The sequence below is a fragment of the Scyliorhinus torazame genome, chromosome 11 (assembly GCF_047496885.1).
Source record: "Scyliorhinus torazame isolate Kashiwa2021f chromosome 11, sScyTor2.1, whole genome shotgun sequence".
Taxonomy (NCBI): domain Eukaryota; kingdom Metazoa; phylum Chordata; class Chondrichthyes; order Carcharhiniformes; family Scyliorhinidae; genus Scyliorhinus; species Scyliorhinus torazame.
Window position 1 is genome coordinate 57,351,999 of NC_092717.1, and position 23,182 is coordinate 57,375,180.

At 45.2% G+C, this 23,182-nt stretch overlaps 1 protein-coding gene across 3 annotated transcripts in view; it reads left to right on the top strand.

The window, feature by feature from the left end:
* LOC140385296 (uncharacterized) overlaps nt 1-19,113 on the top strand; it is a 31,410-nt gene extending 12,297 nt beyond the window's left edge. Inside the window, exons 2-3 of one of the 3 annotated variants that reach the window (XR_011933331.1) lie at nt 13,078-13,254; nt 17,593-19,113. Coding sequence is in view for 2 of the 3 variants with exons in the window: in XM_072467313.1 (XP_072323414.1) it covers nt 14,867-16,228 (1,362 nt within the window). In the remaining variant the exon portion in view is untranslated. Of the gene's footprint in view, nt 1-3,419; nt 3,746-13,077; nt 17,080-17,592 lie in introns of those variants that run through there. The other 2 variants (XM_072467314.1, XM_072467313.1) reach the window with 2 other exon arrangements.
* Nucleotides 19,114-23,182: the final 4,069 nt, after the last annotated feature.

Genomic DNA, 23,182 nt, shown 5'->3' on the forward strand with positions numbered 1-23,182 from the left:
ACACAATGAAACAGGGGTCATCGACAGCGCTATCAAGCGACACTTGCTTGATAATGACCTGCTCATTGATGCTCAGTTTTGGTTCCACTTGAGCCACTGAGCTGCTGACCTCATTATAATCTTGATCCAAACATGGACAAAAGAGAAGAACGCCAGAGGTGACGTCAAAGCAGTATTTGACCAAGTATGGCATGAAGGAGACCATTCTCGCCATGCAATTGCCAGACATTGACCATCTCCAACAAGGAAAGAATCTAACTATTCCCATTGACATTCAATGGCATTACCATGAGTGAATCCCCACTGTATTTGACAAACCATACCAATACGATAGTGACAAGAACAGGACGATAGGAATTCTACAGTGAGTAACTGACCTCATAGAACATACAGTGCAGAAGGAGGCCATTCGGCCCATCGAAGCTGCACCGACCCACTGCCCTCACTTCCACCCTATCCCCGTAACCCAATAACCCCTCCTAACCTTTTTCGTCACCAAGGGCAATTTATCATGGCCAATACACCTAACCTGCACATCTTTGGACTGTGGGAGGAAACTGGAGCACCCGGAAGAAACCCACGCAGACACAGGGAGAAATTGCAGACTCCGCACAGATAGTGACCCAGCGGAGAATCGAACCTGGGACACTGGCGCTGTGAAGCCACAGTGCTAGCTACTTGTGCTTCCTTGCTACCGTGCTGCAGGTCTTCATGACTCTCCAAAGCCTGTTGATGACCTACAATGCACAAGTCAGGAGTGAAATGGAATACTCTCCACTTGATTAGATGAGCACAGTTCCAACCCACTTGATTGGCATCCCATCCACCACCTTCAACATTCGCTCCCTCGACCACTGATGCACAGTGCTAGCAGTGTGTATTATCTATAAGATACAGCAAGGCTCCTTCAATGGCACCTTCCAAACCTGTGACCTTCACCACTTAGAAACACAAAGGCAAAAGATGCAGGGGAAGGATACCACCTGCTAGTTCCCCTCTGAGCCACACATCACCCTGACTTGGAACTATACTGCCATTCCTTTACTGGTGCAGGATCAAAGTCCTGGGTCACCCTTGCTAACAGCACTGTGGGTGTACCTACAACACATGAACTGCAGAGGTTCAATTAGGCGGCTCACCGCCACATTATCAAGGGTTTTTAGGGCTGGGCAATAAATGCTGGCTTAGCCAGAAATACCCACACCCTTTGAATGAATAAATTCAGAGTTTAACTGTTGTTCACTGTGCAAGTTAGAACATGCCTGCTAATTTCAAATTTCAATTAAGAGGCACCCAGCATTACATTACTATAACATTATATAATCTCTTTTCATTAACATTGGCTTCCATCTTGAAAATTCTGGGAAAAACGCATACTCTGTTTTCCTTGTGATGATATTGCTTCGACACCCTGGGTTAGTGCACAGTCAATTCCAGCCCCACATGCCCCGGAGTTAGAACACAATTGAATTAACCAATAATTCTTTTAAAAATACCTTTGGCCCTTGGCTGCCCAATAATTACAGCCAACAAATTTGTAAGCGTCAATATAATTACTGTTTATTTATACCAAGAACTATCATGAAATATGCAGTAAATTAAACTGGTTAACAACAATACCTAGTAACCACTTTAACTATCCCACCCTCTACCCACGCACACACACACAAGCCAGACAAACACAGAGGTGATGAAAAGGATGAAAGTTAAAAGATAAGAGGCTTTGCTTCAGATGGTGGTTCTTCAGCGCACTTAGGTCACAGCAAGCTTGCAGATTAGCATATTTGGTTTGCAGCCAATAATGGTCTTCTTTGTAGAGTCATTCATTCAGGGCTCCTGTAGTTTAGAAAATGCCGTACTCACAGGCAGCAGGCTTTCTGGAAAGACACCTTTACATCAAACTGGGCCTTCAGCTCAAGGTTTGCAATCAGGCCTCTATCTTTCTGGAGAAACACTTTATTTTACATCAAACATTGCTTTCAGATCGTGGTTTGACTTCAGGCCTCAGCACCCAGAGGCTTTCAGAAGAGAGTGACTACCCTCACAATGGCCTTCTGGAGAGAATTTGCTTGATTTTTTCGGAGGCAGTTGGTTGGGTCTCTTCATCAGGCTGCCAGAATCAAAGCTGAAACCTTGGGACTCTGAAACACATATCAGTTGGATCAGATTCAATCATCACCTGTTACCGGGCTGAGCACAGCCTTTTGGGCCAATTCATTGGTCACCAGTCAATCAATCAAGTCCTTACTGATGTCGACCAGTCTTCAATCACCAGTTTAAAGCAACACAGCCTTCCGGATTCTGCTGTTTGAATTAAAGGTAGAGGCTTTTTACAGGCTATTTGCCTTAAAGTGACATCCATCAATCATCCATAGATCAAAAATGCAACAACAAAATAAAAGAAAGGGGAAATAAGGGAATTAATAGGAAGGATCCTTACTATATTGTACTCTGTCTGGTACAATTTTGACACATGTTCCTTTAATATTAGAAAGCCAAATGTGCCTGATAGTAAATGATAGTAAATTTGCTTCCAGGCTGAAAAAAACCTGGGCCTGCTTGAATAACAGGACAATTAAATTATTGAAGGCATTGTGGAAATTGTATGCACTACGAGGAGAAAGAAGTGTAACACTTTGTAATTTAAGATTTCTTTGCGTCCGTGAGAATGAAACCAAGTGCAGGATACGTAACCTGCATATTATCCTAATTGTTAGAATCACCCGGTCAAGCCAATCTATTAGAATGACTCACTTATGGTAATAAATGTGGCTGAGTGAGTGATTGAAAGGGTGATAAAAAAGTGTTGCTGAAAGTACACACTATGTGCAAGATTTATAATGCAAAGGATAGATCGACATACAGACACAGACACAGACAGACAGTCGGATAGATAGACATACAGACACAAACACAGACAGACAGTCGGATAGATAGACATACAGACACAGACACAGACAGACAGTCGGATAGATAGACATACAGACACAGACACAGACAGACAGTCGGATAGATAGACAGATAGATAGGCGGGTAGAAGGATAGACAAGGAGATAGATAGATGAATAGATGGATAAACAGATAGATAGATGGATAGCTAGACAGATAGATAGATGGATGAATGGAATGATAGATGGATGGATGCATTGGTGACTCACTTTCTGTGAAATGCCTGTATTTGTTTTGTGTAATGTCGCTTTTAAGACCAAAGTCGACTGGAGCACATTCGGAAAGAGGGATGATTAGTTTTCTGCTACTGGCATAATTGTGTTCCAAGACATGCTCATGTAACGTGAAGTTGCCATAGGGACGAGCCGCTAAGAATCAATGGGTAAATGGGAAGCTAATTGCAATTGGGTTGTGCCAGCCAATGTTTTCTATTGCCAGTTCAGAACACTGAGAATTAATGCAAATAGGAAACAAGAAAGGATGTCTCCAAATGGAACAGTTTAAAGCAAAGACTGTAATACTGGGTAGAATTTTGAAGATGGCGAGCTATCCTAAGTTGGTGCCTGATGCGCAGCCACTGACTCTCACACTCCCATTTCCAGTTAACGCTCAATTGAGCGTTGATTAGCAGTGGGCGGAATTTCTGCCCACCCTTGGAAGGAAGTCCTACCCATGAGAACAGTCGGACAATCAGACTGGCTGACAGCTTTTCAACCTGACCAGGCAGAGCGCTACAGTGGTCAGAAGCGGTACTGCAACATTGTGCCTGGGACTAAGTCCTGCGTCCTTGGAGAAGGTAAGTTCCGAGAGGTCTCAGAGATGGGACTGTGGCCGGAAGAGGGACCCAGAGCTCGACCGTACCAGGGGTAGGGCACCCCAACTCTGAGGGGGCCTTCAGAGTGAGGTACACCCACCCCCTCTTCTTGCCTGAGATGGGGAAAGGTGGAAACATATGTTTCCGACCCGCACCGCTCCCGCCAGCCTGTTGTTGGTGGTGTTACAGAGGGAATGGTTCAATCTGAATGATTAGGGGAGGTTGAAAAGGGAGGAATGCAAGGTTGTGGCATCATGCTGAAGGAGGCGGAAATGATGAAGGCTAATATGTTAAACATGGAGGCTGGTGGAATGCAAGGTGAAGGTGAGGGGAACCTTGTCTTGGCACTCTCTGAAGTCATTGGTCTGACTCTGTTGAGGTAACTCATTCAATCTGTATGGGACATCCTCCTCCTGAACTGCTCCCAATGCCCCAGAAATCTAAAACCTCTTCGGCACCATTCGGCTTGTCTATTCTTCTATTTCTACATTCAATAGCCCATGGCACCTTGTAAAATACAGAGATTATTAACTTTGAATGTTGTGCTTACTCGTGTCCTTGCTCCCGACAACCTGCTGGCAGGACTTCATTTCTTTTTCCACCTATGTTGTTGGTACAAATATGGACCATGCCCTCTGTCTGCTCATACTCTCCTTGGGGTGCTTTGTAGTTACTCAATGACACCCTTGATCCTGGCAGCAGGGAGGCAAATGACCATCCTGGATTCACATCTGCGGTTGAAAAAAATGTCTGACTGTTCCTCAGGTGACACGACAGCATAGTGGTTAGCACTGTTGCATCACAGCGCCTGGGATACTGGTTCGATTCTCGGTTTGCACACTGTGTGGAGTCTGCACGTTCTCCCCGTGTCTGCGTGGGTTTTCTCCGGGTGCTCCGGTTTCCTCCCACAATCCCGAGAGACGTACTTGTTAGGGGAATTGGACATTCTGAATTCTCTCTCTGTACCCGAACAGGCGCTGGAATGTGGTGTCTAGGGGCTTTTCACAGTAACTTCATTGCAGTGTTAATGTAATAAAGATTATTATTATCAGAGGGCGGCATGTTGCGCAGTGGATAGCACTGGGACTGCGGCGCTGAGCACCCGGGTTCAAATCCCGGCCGTGGGTCACTGTCCGTGAGGAGTTTGCACATTCTCCCCATGTCTATGTGGGTTTCACCCCCACAACCCAAAGATGTGCAGGTTAGCTGGATTGGCCACGTTAAATTGCCCCTTCATTGGAAAAAAATAATAATTGGGTACTCTAAATTTAAAAAAAAAATTATTATTATCTATAGAATCCTACAATCTTCCACCCTGAACAATAAAATCTGTACTCCCCAGAGGAACCAATAGTTATTGAGTAGAGGTTGGAGAGTAAGATGCACATCAGTGGATACTTGTACTTGATTTTATGTTGAATTATGTCATCCAGTTTATACTTCCCAGTTTAGACTCTGTGGGGGAAAAATTTGCTCCAGTAGAGCTGCTTCAACCAGATAGAGCCAGGGGCTGTGTCCAGTGCGGACCACCTCATGATCAGCAAATGATATCGACGAAGAAACCTACAGGCCATGCCAGCGTGGTTCACAGCACTGCCTGCGCTCAGGGAGTGGATGTAGTCCCATTGTACACCAATGACTTCTGCAGCCCATCACCCCCACCCCCACCTTTACTGAAATGAGACTGAATGCTAGTTACTATTCTGCTTTAATTCACTAAAAAAAACCAAGCGAAAGCACAAAGAAACAGTCAAAGCAAGTGCAGAGCGAGGGCAGAGAACCGAGCACAATTGATGGGAGAAAACTTAATTATTCATGGACTCCCAAGTATTTTAAATGTCCAGTGTTACATTTTATTTGTTTCCAACCTCTGAGATGCCTGTCGTCATGGAGCTGGAGCTCTCCAATGAGAGCTAATTTAAAATTATTTTCTGAAGAAAAAAATAAAAATGTTCATAGAGTTACAGAAGAAAAAGAAAATAGTTTTAAAACTTTATAGGACAGTTGAGAAAAATATGTTAGAGGCTGTGATGTATAACGAGGCATTTTCAATGTTAAACATTGACATAAAAACAGAAAAAGAATTCTAACATCAGGAAGTAAAGTTTCTGAAAATTAAACAGCAAGTAAACAGCAAGTAACATTTTGGGAGAGGACGAGTACATTCACACAATTTTAATAACATACAATCAATTTCCCATTTATTCCACATGGGATGTTAAAAACAGGTCGGCTGAGAGATTCTGCTGAACTTACTTGAGGGTGCATGCTGGGTTGCTGGGAAAAATCCCTGAATGGTGAGGCCCGAGGTGCCGGTGATGGTGGATCCTTTTGCACAGTGCTGTCAAGATGTGGGGAGAAGCAGGTAGCTTGTTGACAAAGAGCAAGAGAAGATTAGACAATTTCTGGTGTCACTGAAACCCTCAAGTTAGGATGAGGTGCCAACTAGGAAGGGAAAAAAGGTTTAAACTAGTATGGCAGGGGGGTGGGCACGGGAGCAATAGGTCAGAAGGTGAGAGCATTGAGGGAGAACTAGGGAATAGGGACAGTGGGGCTCTGAGGCAGAGCAGACAGGGAGAAGTTGCTGAACACAGCGGGTCTGGTGGCCTGAAGTGCATATGTTTTAATGCAATAAGTATTACGGGTAAGGCAGATGAAGTTAGAGCTTGGATTAGTACTTGGGACTATGATGTTGTTTCCATTACAGAGACCTGGTTGAGGGAAGGGCAGGATTGGCAGCTAAATGTTCCAGGATTTAGATGTTTCAGGCAGATAGAGGGGGATGTAAAAGGGGAGGCGGAGTTGCGCTACTGGTTCGGGAGAATATCACAGCTGTACTGCGGGAGGACACCTCAGAGGGCAGTGAGGCTATATGGGTAGAGATCAGGAATAAGAAGGGTGCAGTCACAATGTTGGGGGTTTACTACAGGCCTCCCAACAGCCAGCAGGAGATAGAGGAGCAGATAGGTAGACAGATTTTGGAAAAGAGTAAAAACAACAGGGTTGTGGTGATGGGAGACTTCAACTTCCCCAATATTGACTGGGACTCACTTAGTGCCAGGGGCTTAGACGGGGCGGAGTTTGTAAGGAGCATCCAGGAGGGCTTCTTAAAACAATATGTAGACAGTCCAACTAGGGAAGGGGCGGTACTGGACCTGGTATTGGGGAATGAGCCCGGCCAGGTGGTAGATGTTTCAGTAGGGGAGCATTTCGGTAACAGTGACCACAATTAAGTAAGTTTTAAAGTACTGGTGGACAAGGATAAGAGTGGTCCTAGGATGAATGTGCTAAATTGGGGGAAGGCTAATTATAACAAAATTAGGCGGGAACTGAAGAACATAGATTGGGGGCGGATGTTTGAGGGCAAATCAACATCTGACATGTGGGAGGCTTTCAAGTGTCAGTTGAAAGGAATTCAGGACCGGCATGTTCCTGTGAGGAAGAAGGATAAATACAGCAATTTTCGGGAACCTTGGATAATGAGAGATATTGTAGGCCTCGTCAAAAAGAAAAAGGAGGCATTTGTCAGGGCTAAAAGGTTGGGAACAGACGAAGCCTGCATGGAATATAAGGAAAGTAGGAAGGAACTTAAGCAAGGAGTCAGGAGGGCGAGAAGGGGTCACGAAAAGTCATTGGCAAATAGGGTTAAGGAAAATCCCAAGGCTTTTTACACGTACATAAAAAGCAAGAGGGTAGCCAGGGAAAGGGTTGGCCCACTGAAGGATAGGCAAGGGAATCTATGTGTGGAGCCAGAGGAAATGGGCGAGGTACTAAATGAATACTTTGCATCAGTATTCACCAAAGAGAAGAAATTGGTAGATGTTGAGTCTGGAGAAGGGTGTGTAGATAGCCTGGGTCTCTTTGAGATCCAAAAAGACGTGCTTGGGCGGCTTAAAAAATATTAAGGTAGATAAGTCCCAGGGCTTGTTGGGATCTACCCCAGAATACTGAAGGAGGCTGGAGAGGAAACTGCTGAGGCCTTGACAGAAATCTTTGGATCCTCACTGTCTTCAGGTGATGTCCCGGAGGACTGGGGAATAGCCAATGTTGTCCCTCTGTTTAAAAAGGGTAGCAAGGATAATCCCGGGAACTACAGGCCGGTGAGCCTTACTTCAGTGGTAGGGAAATTACTGGAGAGAATTCTTCGAGACAGGATCTACACCCATTTGGAAGCAAAAGGACGTATTAGTGAGAGGCAGCATGGTTTTGTGAAGGGGAGGTCGTGTCTCACTAACTTGATAGAGTTTTTCGAGGAGGTCACTAAGATGATTGATGCAGGTAGGGCAGTGGATGTTGTCTATATGGACTTCAGTAAGGCCTTTGACAAGGTCCCGCATGGTAGACTAGTACAAAAGGTGAAGTCACATGGGATCAGGGGTGAGCTGGCAAGGTGGATACAGAACTGGCTAGGTCATAGAAGGCAGAGAGTAGCAATGGAAGGATGCTTTTCTATTTGGAGGGCTGTGACCAGTGGTGTTCCACAGGGATCAGTGCTGGGACCTTTGCTCTTTGTAGTATATATAAATGATTTGGAGGAAAATGTAACTGGTCTGATTAGTAAGTTTGCAGACGACACAAAGGTTGGTGGAATTGCGGATAGCGATGAGGACTGTCAGAGGATACAGCAGGGTTTAGATTGTTTGGAGACTTGGGCGGAGAGATGGCAGATGGAGTTTAATCCGGACAAATGTGAGGTAATGCATTTTGGAAGGTCTAATGCAGGTAGGGAATATACAGTGAATGGTAGAACCCTCAAGAGTATTGAAAGTCAAAGAGATCTAGGAGTACAGGTCCACAGGTCATTGAAAGGGGCAACACAGGTGGAGAAGGTAGTCAAGAAGGCATACGGCATGCTTGCCTTCATTGGCCGGGGCATTGAGTATAAGAATTGGCAAGTCATGTTGCAGCTGTATAGAACCTTAGTTAGGCCACACTTGGAGTATAGTGTTCAATTCTGGTCGCCCCACTACCAGAAGGATGTGGAGGCTTTAGAGAGGGTGCAGAAGAGATTTACCAGAATGTTGCCTGGTATGGAGGGCATTAGCTATGAGGAGCGGTTGAATAAACTCGCTTTGTTCTCACTGGAACGAAGGAGGTTGAGGGGAGGCCTGATAGAGGTCTACAAAATTATGAGGGGCATAGACAGAGTGGATAGTCAGAGGCTTTTCCCCAGGGTAGAGGGGTCAATTACTAGGGGGCATAGGTTTAAGGTGAGAGCGGCAAGGATTAGAGTAGATGTATGAGGCAAGTTTTTTACGCAGAGGGTAGTGGGTGCCTTGAACTCGCTACCGGAGGAGGTGGTGGAAGCAGGGACGATAGTGACATTTAAGGGGCATCTTGACAAATACATGAATAGGATGGGAATAGAGGGATACGGACCCAGGAAGTGTAGAAGATTGTAGTTTAGTCGGGCAGCATGGTCGGCACGGGCTTGGAGGGCCGAAGGGCCTGTTCCTGTGCTGTACATTTCTTTGTTCTTTGTTTGTTCTTTGGAACACTCAGATATGGTGGTAGATATAGAAGGGGGAAGGAGATAGCAGTGGCAATTGGGGTGCAGTGTTGAAATGTTTAATAATTTTGTATTTGGTGATAATGTTAGTCTGGTAACTCATCTATGCCCACTGTGCTTGATTGGTTAAGCCTGATTGACGATTCACAGTAAATAAACAGACATCAGAGGGCATTACGGTGGCACAGTGGTTAACATTGCTAACTCACAGCGTCAGGGACCTGGGTTCAATTCCAACCTTGGAGTTTGCACTTTCACCCCATGCCTACGTGGGTTTCCCCCGGGTGCTCCGGTTTCCTCCCACAGTCCAAAGATGTGCAGGATAGGTGGATTGGTCATCATCAATTGCCCCTTAGTTTTCAAAAAAGTTTGGTTGGGTTACTGAGTTATGGGGATAGGGTGAGGGCCTGACTCTAGGTGGAGTGCCCTTTCAGAGGGTTGGTGCAGACTCGATGGGGTAAATGGCCTCTTTTTGCACTGTAGGAATTATATGAAAGACCTTGAAGCTGATCTATATGCACAATCATTTTGTGATTGGAGTGATATTTTCATGCAATGTAACAAACCTGTTGCAGACTTAGAAACTATTGCCATCTCTGCATTGCTCTGAGCAAAATCAACTATTCAAGATATATAGGCCAAAGTATTACGGCCATTCCCGCCAGCGTGATCTTCCAGTCCAGTTGAGGGTGACCCCCGCCCCCCCCCACTGTGGGTTCCCATGGCGACGGAGGTTGTGAACAATGGGGAAATTTGTTGACAGCAGAGGGAGCAGAAGATCCCGTTGCCAGCCAATAGCAGGCCACCTCCACCACTGCAATACACGCCACGTGGAGTAGGGTGAAAACTCTGGCCCACAATAAACTGGTGAACATAACAGGAGGGCATTGTTATGTTATTATATTACTTTAAATTTATATTAAAATTATGTTGTCATGTCCAAGCATGCATGTTAGAATGCCACATCATTCAGTGCTGTCTTACAATCAGTGTACCAAAGTGATAATGTATTGTTCTGCCAAACACCGTGAAATCACTTGATATAAGTTCTAGAATTTGTGCCTAAATGTCGGTTCATTTCAGACTTCTATCCTCCACCGACACTCTGAAAGAGCACTCCACCCAAGCCCACTTCCCCGCCCTATTCCTAGAACCCCTTAACTTAACCGACACATACCTGGATACTAAAGGACAATTTAGCACCTCACCTGCACATCTTTGGATTGATAGCTCAGCTCTATCGGGGTCCTGCTTGCCTGGATGTGCTGATTGGAAAAGACAAGCTCAAAATATCACAGGTTGTTGACACCATCAGGACCATGAAGAGACAGATGAAGTTGTTGGCTATCCAATAGACTTCAGTTAAGTCAAGGGAAAGGCAGCAGAATTGATCCAGTAAAACAGCAAGAAACAAAGGCACACCAGACAAAGAGAAGGATGTGTAAGAGATGTGGATCGCCACAGAGTTCAAAGACAGAAGGAATGTCCACATAAAGATCAAACTGCAGAGCTTGTGGAAAGCCCAATAACTGGGAAAAGATAAATTAATAACCATAAATCTGAAGCGGAAGCTTGATCCTGGAACCGAGTAACATCATCCCACTTAGACTATGCAAGAAGTTCTTTCCTGTATATTAAAAAGAAAATCGTTACCCAAAGAAAGATGCGGTGTAATCAATCAATGCCACGCTGACAGCATATGGTGGAACTGATATTCAACAGCAAAGAATTACCAAAATCAGAGGGACACACAAAGAAAAAGATGTTAACTGTATGTTCTACATCACTGAAGCAGATGGTCCAGCTATTCCAGGGTTCAGCAGTTGTGAAGTGTAGCAGCTGATCTCGCTAAGCCATGAGATGAAGGAGGCACCATTGAGGATTAAAGTTAATACGGCCATTGAAAAGCACCCTCCAATCAGGAGCAAGAAAGGGCAGGTCCAAATGTACCCAGAGTGTTTTGGTGAGATGGTTGGATGCTGCGAAGATTTTGAGTATCACACCAACATAGATCCAGTGAAGAAACCAGCGATTCACCCTCCACATAAAGTACCAATAGAACTTAAAAGGAGAGCTCCAAGGGATGGAAGAAAAGAAAGTGATTGCCAGAGTCACAGCCTTCAGATTGTTGATCACAGATTACTGTGCAAGTAAAGCCAAATGGACAGCTACATATTCTCCTGGATCCCCACGATCTTAATCAAGCAATAAAGAGAGATCAGTACCCTATTCCAAAATGTGAAGAGATCATACCAGCACTGGCAGGGAAAAAGATTTTCAGCAAGCTTGATGCCAAAAATAGCTACTGAAAACATTCAACACACCCTTTCGATAGAACAAAATCTTGTGTCCACCTTTGGCCTTAAAGTGAACCAGGATGTGTTTCAGCAGAAAGCGGAGGAGACATACTGAAGCGGTGATATGAACAGCCGCATGGTTGATGATATCCAGGTCTATGATGTAGATGGAAAATATCATGGAGAGAATCCGGAAAGCTGCAATCAAGCAAAATGCAGAAAACTACTCTTTGAAGGCGGAAAAATGCTAATTCTTGAGAATGGTGTACAGTCCTAATGGAATCATGTTGGCTACTGGGATAGTCACAGCTATCTCTGAGCTGGAAGCTCCGAAAGAGACAAGAAAGAGCTGAGAAGTTCCATGGATTAATCCAGTAGATATGTCCTTTCATGCCTCACATGTTAGAGCACACAGAAAATCTATGAGAGCTGTTGAGAGAGGATGTTGAGTACCTGTGACCAAAGTCACATGAGTGGAGTTTAAATAAACTCAAAGTAAAATGCAAAGAGTCAAGCGTGTCATACCGCAACAGAGAAAGCTAGCACTCTGCAAGCAGGTACTTCTACAGAGGATTGGGAGCGGCTCTGGTAGAAGACGGAAATCCAACAGCATTTGCACCCAAAGCCCTAACATCAACTGAGACCGGATATGGCAACATAGAAAGAGAACTTTTGGCAGTCTTGTGGGAAATTCCCCACATTACCTCCAAACGGGAAAGTTAATTTTGGAATGTGCAGTTAGAATGCCACATCGCTTATTACTATGCTATTTGATGCAAAGCAATTAACTCACGTTTAGCCACTGCATGTGCATTTTATGACTTTTACTTAAAGAGCAGACACCCCATTTCTGGATTGTACTAAATAAGTATATTGGAGGCTTAGGAGGGAGTTAAGTGCCCCCTCAAAAACGTGTGCGGTGCAGATTAATTTCTAGACCATGTAGTTTTTCGGAGGTTCGTAACCTAGTGAGAAACAAAAAAGAGCATTACAATAATTAATACCCCATTTCAAAGTACTTAATTTGTCCCTACTATAATAACCCTATGAGGTCCACAAGGATACCCTGACTGATCTCCCCATGGGACTTGTGGAATATGAGCTTCCCTGCTGGTGAGCGGAGGTCTGGACAGGGACCGGCATGTTGGTTGTCCCAATGGGACTGTACTCTGTAAGTATATTCGCTGCCTCGGGCAGTCCTTTTGTGACCCTAAATGTAGTGATCTGTACATCTGCACATACACCAGGGACTGCAGACAGATGTAACAGCCACTAGAGGGCATCAGAGACGGGTATAAAGGGTCCAGCCCAAGGTAGGATCCGCCTCTTTCAGAAGCACAGGGCTAGGGAGCAGCAGCAGCAGACAGAGACAGCTCAGCATAGGCAGCTTACCTTAGCTTCCCCGGTGATACCTCTTGACTGTATTACATCTAATTATGCTCTGGAAACAGAACAAACCTACTGAATAAAGTATTTGTATTAACTGGAAGTCTGCATTCTTTATTCAGATTTAGAGAACAATATATGATACCTGGAGTGATTTCAGAAAGCGAGCTAGACACCAGCAAGAGAAGAAAAACTTAAACTGGATAGTTGACTGTGGAAGACTTCGCAGCAAATGGATCCTCGACGACTAACTGATTCAATGGAACTTGTTGGAACTCCATGGCAGCTGGAAACAACCGGTAATTTAAGTTATAACTGGAAAATGTTTGAACAGATGTTCCAAATATTTATCACAGCTATTGATTTAAGCCATGCCTCTGATGCAATGAAAATAGCCCTACTTCTCTCAACAGGAGGGCATGGAGTTAGAGAAATCTAAAATTGTTTTAATTACTTAGAAGATAAAGACAAATCCATACTCAAAAAAATGTGCTAAATGCTGCAACAGTCAGGCTGGTGATGCTGGAAAGATTTAACTCTTGTCAGAGAAATGGAGGGCCCATCTCTGATTTTATTACAAATCTCAAGTTAATACCACAAGGTTGTGATTATGCTGGTTTCAGAGACACTGTGATAATCCATCAATTAATTTCTGGACTATCTGATAAAAATTTGAGGCAAAAACTATTACAAAATAAGCATCTAACTCTAGAAATCGCTATACAAAAATGCCTTGCTCATGAACAAAAACAAAATCAATCCTGTCAGTCGTTACAAACACAGAATCAGAGTCTTGAAAAGAAAATCGGAAAAAACGGCGCCAGGATTGAAGGAAGTTCTGAGCGGCAGCCATCTTGAGGAAGGATCCGCACATGCGCAGTTGTGCCAAGAGCACACAGTAAAGGAAACTCGAATTGCGCATGTGCAATCGAGTCCGGCACATGACGTCACTAACGTCATGACGTCAGATGACCAGGACCACGCCTATTTAAAAGGGAAATGCACGAAAATGAACAAAAATAAATTTAAAGCTGCAACACCCAATTTTCTTGCCTCAAAAGACAGAACAATGCCCGAACTTACATCAGCAGTTAAAAATAACTTTCACAACACCCTGGAACAAGCAGTTAGCACCGCCCTAGAAAATGATATGGTCCTTGTAGACTACGACTCAGACGAAGATTTCATCTTGGGAGATGGCTACCCCAATACCAAATCCGAACCACAACTAGAGGTGTTGTACCATGATGACCCCGACGATGAGTTCTTCAGAACGGGGAATCTTCAGCCCAGCATATATGACATCCGACTCGTGAGTGCAGGATTATGCTGCAGCCTGATGCCAAAAAGCCTCCACACAAGAAGATGATTTGTTCATTGAACATGAAGAGAACGATCACAACTCTGAAACAAAAAGCGATAATTTGTCTATCGAACAATACACACAATACTGATCAGACATGGCTGAGTTATTCGGAGATCCTGATCACAGCATCAGCAACACGGTTAAACAGTTCAATACGACTCTTCTCATGGTAGATGAATCCAACACCATGATGCCATGGCAGATCGTCGATACATTGGATGACAGCAATACCCAAGATGAAGACGACACCACACGGAGAGCACAGAATGACTCCGTTGAGAGAGCACAGGTCAACTCTACAGCGAGAACACTGCACGACTCCACAAAGAGGGCGATGACAGGCTCCAAAGAGAGAGCGATGACAAACTCCACAGAGAGAGCGATGAAGGACTCCACAGAGAGAGCGATGAAGGACTCCACAGAGAGAGCGATGAAGGACTCCACAAAGAGAGCGACGCAAGCCTCCACAAAGAGAGTGACGCAAGCCTCCACAGACAGCTCGGTGACAGACTCAAAAATGGAAGCAAGCAAACACTCCATAGCGAATGCCATGCATGCACAAGACCATGAATATCTATCAAGCTTATTTGAGCCACCAGAAGAAGACACTGAATGTCTATCCACTGTATGTGAGACAAGTGATGAAGAAATCACAATTCCCATACAGGATGTGCAGGATCACAGCAAGACTGACATACCTCACGACTGACATACCTCACCTCATCAGCACAGAAGCACTCAATAATCAGAGGATGGCCACCCATGAGTCCAGAGTGACCACGTCAATAGAAAGCTTGAAGATTTTGACTCCAGAAAAGGAGCACAAAGAGATCACAGATGATTCAAATGAATCTGAAATGACTCCAAAAGAGGAGCACCAAGAAATCAATGATAATTCAAGTGAACCTGAAATGACTCCAAAAGAGGAGCACCTAGAAATCAATGATGATTCAAGTCAACCAGAAATGACTCTCGAAGAGGAGTACCAAGTAAGCAAAGATGAGGAATCGAATCAACCACAAATTACTGATGTCACCAACATCAATGCAACATCAGATCATTCTCACAATTCTCAAGAAGATACGCTCAATGTAGCAGAGACCACAAAGGACACGGACACCAATAACTGTGACAATGACTCAAATCATCCACATGGCACACTCATTGAGCGCAACAAGAACAACAAAAACCGCACAAAGCACATCAGAAACAAGAACAACAACAACAAAAGCAACATGCAGCGCAACAAGAACAACAAAAGCAACAAGAAGCATCCCAGAAACAACAAGCACGACAAGAAAAAGAGCAAGAATAAAAGCGAAAACAACGTAAACAGAATCAACAAGCACGACAAAAAGAACAACAAGAACAACAACAATGAAACAATGACCTGTACAACATGGTACAACTCTGCACGTGAAGGACAATGCCACAGCACACTGCAAAACAATGACAAGACTGCAACCATGCCATGGCATGATAAAGAATCTCACAAATTCACATCTGCTCCAGAACAAACAAGCAAAACAGCTTTCATGAACGATGACATGCAGAATCAATACCACAAACACAGGAAAAAGTCAAGGTCAGACAACGGTGCGACACAGAATCGCTACCCGCAATCAAATGGAACAGGGGAGAAAGGTGTCCACATCATTAAACAGCTCATCAGCAAAGCTGCTGAGTCACGTTCCGACATCAACCTAGCTCTGTTATCGTACCCATTGAGCTCAGGACTGTCGCCAGCGCAAATGCTGCGGCAGAGACATCCGGACAACCTTACCGGCAAAGCAATTCCGAGGCCCCGGCATCGCACCGGTTCTCGACGACATGCGGGCACTATGCTCCAAACACAAATTATACTACGAGCAACATGCGATCCCACTCAAGCCACTGACAATAGGTGACACCATCAGAATAGGGACCCAGGAGGCAGATGGTCTGAGTCAGCCATGGTGATCAGCCAGGAGGCACCGCGGTCCTACATTGTCAAATCGTCTGAGGGAGTACTTTTTCGGCGTAACCGCTGGGATCTATTAGTGATTCGACCTACAATGCCAGTATTTCCCACACTGGACTTGACCGAGTCCATTTGTCCACAGGACGTTCCTCGCCACACAACGCCAGACAGTACTCTTGATGACATCAAACCATCATCCCCACTATGACTGTTAAGACGCTCCAGCAGAAGCCATAAGGCACCCAACCGGCTAGATTTGTGACGACACTTCAACACACGCACAAGACGAATATGAACATTTCTCACGATGGACTCACAACACAGTTAATTGTTTCTGTATTACTTTTATCATTTTCACAGTGTGCAGATTTGCATATTCTCGCCACTTGTTATGTACAGTTTTCTTGAGGCCAGTCTAGAAAACATGTCCAATAAAAGAGGGGGGGGGGGGGGATGTAGTGATCTGTACATTTGTACATATATCTGCACATACACCAGGGACTGCAGACAGATGTAACAGCCACTAGAGGGCATCAGAGACGGGAAAAAGGGTCCAGCCCAAGGTAGGATCCGCCTCTTTCAGAAGCACAGGGCTAGGGAGCAGCAGCAGCAGACAGAGACAGCTCAGCATAGGCAGCTTACCTTAGCTTCACTGGTCATACCTCTTGACTGTATTACATCTAGTTAAGCTCTGGAAACAGAACAAACCTACTGAATAAAGTATTTGTATTAATTGGAAGTCTACAATCTTTATTCAGACTTAGAGAATAATATACTAAATAAATCAGCTTCACCTTACCACTCAGCTTGCTTGGTCTTAATACCTACCTTATGTTTTCATTGTAAGTGTTGACATTACAATGTATAATACGATTACTAAGATGGGTGAAAGCTAACTAGATGCACTTGGTCTTTATTTCTATGTTCCTATATAACTATCAATGTGGAGTTGTCATGCTGGAAATGCAATGTTCCTACCCTGGTATTGCTACAAAGCCTCTCCCGAGCTAGGCCAAAATGACGTGTGATGAGTTTACACAGGAACTCACCATTATAAGTCTGATCTTCACTTCAGTTGATATAAAAAACAGCAATGGGATACAAAGGAAGAAGCAATTGCTCCTAAAAGGTATTTGACAATAAATTCCAAGGGATGTCACAGGCGTAGACTGAAAGTTTTTATCTTGTATGAAGAGAGAGAGGGTGGCTACTGGTAATGTGGGCTATTTGAAAATAGATGAGAGTGATATTATAGTTGAAAATGAAGAAATACAGATTTGTTAAACAATTTTATTGTATTGGTTTTCACAGCAGAGGAACTTCTAAGCAGAAGAAAATGTAGAAAATATGAGACTGAAGATGGACCAGTATCGAGGAGCTGATGGTTCAGTTCTGAACATTCCACCTCCGAAAGGTGGAGGGGGTGCAGTGCAGACTTAGCTGAATGATACAAGGGTTAAATTATGATGAGAAGTTGCATAGACGTGCCTTTTATTCCAACAAGGTTGAAGATTAAGGGGTGATTTAACGGAAGTGTTTATCATGATGAAAAGGTTTGATCGGGTACATGGAGTGAAAATGACAAAACAAACCCTTACGATTAGAGGTAGATCATTCAGGGGTGATGCCAGGGAGTAATTCTTCACAAAGGGTAGCGGGACTCTGGATGCTCTCATCCCAAAGTTTGCTGAAACTGGGTCAATTCAAAATTCTGAAACTGAGATTGATTGAATTTTTTAGATAAAGGTACTAAGGATTATGGAATCAAGATGGATAAATGGAGTTAAGATACAGATCAGTCAAGATCTAATTGAATGGTTGAATAGTTTCAAGAGGCTGAATAACAGGGCAGCACGGTAGCATTGTGGAGAGCACAATTGCTTCACAGCTCCAGGGTCCCAGGTTCGATTCCAGCTTGGGTCTCAGTCTGTGCGGAGTCTGCACGTTCTCCCGTGTGTGCGTGGGTTTCCTCCGGGTGCTCTGGTTTCCTCCCACCGTCCAAAGATGTGCAGGTTAGGTGGATTGGCCATGATAAATTGCCATTAGTGTCCAAAATTGCCCTTAGTGTTGGGTTGGGTTATGGGGATAGGATGGAGGTGTTGACCTTGGGTGGGGGTGCTCTTTACAAGAGTCGGTGCAGACTCGATGAGCCAGATGGCCTCCTTCTGCACTGTCAATTCTATGGGAAAAAAAACTAATTCCTATGTTCCAATAATCTTTTAAGGTTATTTTGTTGACTTGAAAATTAATCATTAATGGGTATTCTTAAATATTGTAAGAAGGTTCTGTAATCAGAAAAATATTTGGATGTAACCCAGCCATGGGGATCACCCAAATTATATTGTAAACTGTTGTAGCAAAATGTGAAACATAGAAAAAATAGAAAATAGAAGCAGGAGGAGGCCATTCGGCCCTTCTAGCCTGCTCCGCCATTTATTGTGATCATGGCTGATCAACATGGCTGATCCCACCTTCCCCCCATTTCCCTTGATCCCTTTAGCCCCAAGAGCTATATCTAATTCATTCTTGAAAAGAAATGTAACATGTTATTTTTGAACGAACCATGCTCATCCAATATTTAGCTCAGCTACTGAAATATTAAGTGCTAAACTCCCAAGTGTAGGCTGTAATATGAACCAATATAGAACAACATGAAAGATTGAGTTTCTTATTACAAAAGTTTATTATAAAATAATTACAAGCTAACATGAGATCGCAATGGGAAGGCAATTGCTGAACTGTTCTTAGCATCGATAATATTATCTAATTCTCTGAGGGCTTCAAGCAGTATTTTTGTGCACAATAAACTTGCATTGATAGATAAATAGCTTATGTATTTCTCCAGTTTGTCTTTATAGTGCACCAGTTGGTATTCATAATTTAGAGACATCTGTATTTAAAAAAAAGTGTATTCTGTGAAAGCTGAAAAGAACATGAAGTTCTGGAAGTGTGAAATGCTAAGTCTTACTAACTTATCCCAATGTCAGCAGCCCCGGCTCCTAATTAGCTCGGAACGCTTTGTTACATCGAGCCTTGTTGCTTGAAGCCATTGATCTAAAATGATACCAAGACCAGTGGGGTTTACTCGAAGCAGTGAGAAAGCACTCCAAGACTGCACTCTCCATCAATGCATGCTGCACCACTGGGTCAGTGCCAGACAGCATTTTACAAGTTGTCATAAATGCTCATCCACCTACCCTTTCCATTTGCACATTGCTTGGGTTTATACATTATCCCTGAAATGCTATGGGAGCAGCTGAGTTCTGATGCAGTGTGGTTGTCGACAGATGGTGATTCTATAGCGAGGAATTTCAATTTGAGATTGTCATGGTAATGCTGTTCCATCTTTTCTAATATACATTCATCACAATGTATATAGTGATGCATAGAAAGATCTTTGGAAGAAGGACGTTCAAACATACCTTTAAAATCAAATGACTAAATTCCTCAACAATTAAATTGAAATTCTTCCAATACGATTTAATTTGAACACATTTTAATTAAAATTACCATTTATCTCCCCTACCTGCTCTTCCTCCAGAGAATCAGCCAAGGTTTATAATGGGTGGCTAATTTGCTACCACATGGTTGTGCCCTCACAGAGTTGAGTTTTAATCTTATAGTTTTTCTTTTTCTAAATAAATTTAGAGTACCCAATTCTTTTTCCCCAGTTAAGAAGCAATTTAGCGTGGCCAATGCACCTCACCTTTTTGGGTTGTGGATGTGAGACCCACGCAGGTACGGGGAGGATGTGCAAACGCCATACAGACAGTGACCCTGGGCTGGAATCGAACCTGGGTCCTTGGCTCCGTGAGGCAGCAGTGCCAACCACTGTGCCACCATGCTGCCGCTATATTGTTTTTCTTTGGCGAGAAATCGCTTATAGTATTATGACAAAATGTCATCTGACAAACTACTGCTTAGCCTGGATTTCGCTCTGGTTGATGGAACGGGAATACTAATTGCCAATAAAAATCCTAAGTTACATCTTGCCCCTTTTCCTGGGCTCCAGATTTTCAATGCAAAATGAGTTTGGAGCAGCAATACTACCTAAGGTATGTTCAAAAATAGTGAGAAGGATAGAAGGTACAGTTCTGCATCAGCTCTAAGTAAGCTCAGTCCCAAGAATGGTGCAAGCAGGAGCAGCCTTGTGCATGTTTGCAACAAGAAGAGGCCCTGAATCTTTGAACAGAAACCTGGAGACACTTTTAGTGGCAGTAAGGAACCTATGAGCAAGATTGCTAAGCACTGTTGGCAGAGAGCCGGGCAGGTGTTGTTAATGGAGGTGGCAGAGACTGTTTGAAATGCAATCATTCTTAAATGTACTACCTGGCTTGACCTCTGAAATGAGGGAATGTCTGGGGGCAGCCATGATTCATTCAGTTCAATAAAGATTCTCACTGAGACAGATGTAGGATCCGACAGAGTAGCCACACAGGAACAACAGTTGGATATGAATGAATACAGGTTTTATTAAATATGCAGTACTGCACCCCACTCCCCTAAGTGTCTCCTTCTCTGACCTACTCCCAGGCTGGGAATTTATACTGAGAGGCTGCTCTTGATTAAGGGGGAAGCCCTGCCCCGTTTATCAGGGAAGTCCGTATACCGTGCAGTTCATGGGGAACCACATGGTGCACACACCGCGACCTCCGAGGGGGTCATAACACCCTTCCCAACCCCCAAATCCAGAGAAACATCCATGTCTACCGGCCGCAGCGAGGGTCCCTTGGTCCAAGTAACGTGGGGGCGGGGTTCAGGCGTCAACTGAGTCAGGTGGGGAGGTGTATACTGCACCGGGGACCCGCGTTTCCACATGGAACATCTGGGCTGAACCAGTGTGGCCAGCGCAGACAGGGTCAGTGTTGTGGTTACGTCTGCTGGTTGCTGAATGTTTATCTTGGAATTGGAACCAGAATCAGAGTCCGTCGGTCAGCATCGGGTATCTCGGCCTCTTGGATATCGACAGTCAGCGGGGCTGATGGCTTCGGCGGTTTCAACGGTGGCTGCCAAATAAGCCAGATCGGGCAGTTGGGACAGGTTCTAGCAGCTGCAGGATGTGCCAGTTGGATGTGGTCCAACTGGGGATTCAATTCTCTGCCCTGTGTCATCATGGAACAAGAGACAGGCCTTGTCTGGGCCACTACGAAGCCCGGGATCCATATGGCGCCATCGCCAAAATTCTGGAGTAAATCACATCTCCAGATGTGAAACAGCGCAGCAATGTGTCTGCATGTGTTGGATACGGAGCGATCTTGATCCCGGCAGACTTTCTTCCCAATGTCCGGGATGACCAAACTCAACTGCATCCTGAGGCGTCGTCCCATGAGTAACTTGGTTGGCATGACCTCGGTGATGGCGTTCTGTGTGGTCCAGTAACTAAACAAGAACTGGGCTAACCAGGTCTCCCAAGTCCGGATGGTCAGTTTTTTCATTCCCCTCTTGAATGTTTGGACCACCGACTCAGCCAAACCATTGGAGGCCCGGGGGGGGGGGGTCGGGGGGTCCGTACGTGGTGGATTCTATTGGCGGTCATCAAAGACCTGGGGCGGAATTCTCCGCAATCGGCCCGATGTCCGCCGACCGGCGCCAAAAATGGCGCAAATCAGTCCGGCATTGCGCCACCCCAAAGGTGCGGAATCCTCCGCATCTTGCGGGGCCGAGCCCTAACCTTGAGGGGCTAGGCCCGTGCCGGACTGATTTCCACCCCGCCAGCTGGCGGAAGTGCCCCGCCAGCTGCCGCGGAAATGACATTGCCGGGCGGCACATACGCGGGAGCGTTAGCGGCCGCTCATGGCACCCCGCGCATGCCCAGTGGAGGCAGTCTCTTCCGCCTCCGCCATGGTGGAGACCGTGGCGAAGGCGGAAGGAAAAGAGTGCCCCCACGGCACAGGCCCGCCTGCGGATCGGTGGGTCCCGATCGCGGGCCAGGCCACTGTGGGGGCACCCCCCGGGGCCAGATAGCTCCGCGGCCCCCCCAGGACCCTGGAGCCCACCCGCGCCGCCTTGTCCCGCTGATAAGAGAGGTGGTTTAATCCACGCTGGTGGGACAGGCATCCTAGCAGCGGGCCTTCGGCCCATCCGGGCCGGAGAATCACGGGGGGGGCCCGCCAACCGGCGCAGCACGATTCCGCCCCCGCCGAATATCCGGTGCCGGAGAATTCGGCAAACGGCGGTGGCGGGATTCACGCCAGCCCCCAGCGATTCTCCGACCCGGCGGGGGGTCGGAGAATCTCGCCCATGATCACTTTAAGAGTCCAATCACATAACGTATTAATGATGCCATCGGTAGTTTGGACGGGTGAACGGTCAGTCTATCTTTACAGCCTGTTGAGTTAACACTTTTCCAATAAAACTCTTGTTTCAATGAAGTTACTGTGAAAAGCCCCTTGTCGCCACATTCCGGTGCCTGTTCGGGGAAGCCAGTACGGGAATTGAACCCGCACTGTTGGCCTTGTACTGCATTACAAGCCAGCTGTTTAGCCCACTGTGCTAAACCAAACCCTGTTCGGGACAATGTGTCACAGTTCATTTTGGAAGCATTGACATACTACCTAAAAGAGAATAGAATCGAACATATCTGATCCACTCCTTATCATCCTGCCACAAATGGGCTGGCTGAAATGTTTGGTCAGACAATGAAGCATTCATTGAAGGTAACTCCTGAGCAAGGATCATTGCCAAAAGAACAAACAAAGAACAAAGAAATATACAGCACAGGAACAGGCCCTTCGGCCCTCCAAGCCCGTGCCGACCATGCTGCCCGACTAAACTACAATCTTCTACACTTCCTGGGTCCGTATCCCTCTATTCCCATCCTATTCATGTATTTGTCAAGATGCCCCTTAAATGTCACAATCGTCCCTGCTTCCACCACCTCCTCCAGTAGCGAGTTCCAGGC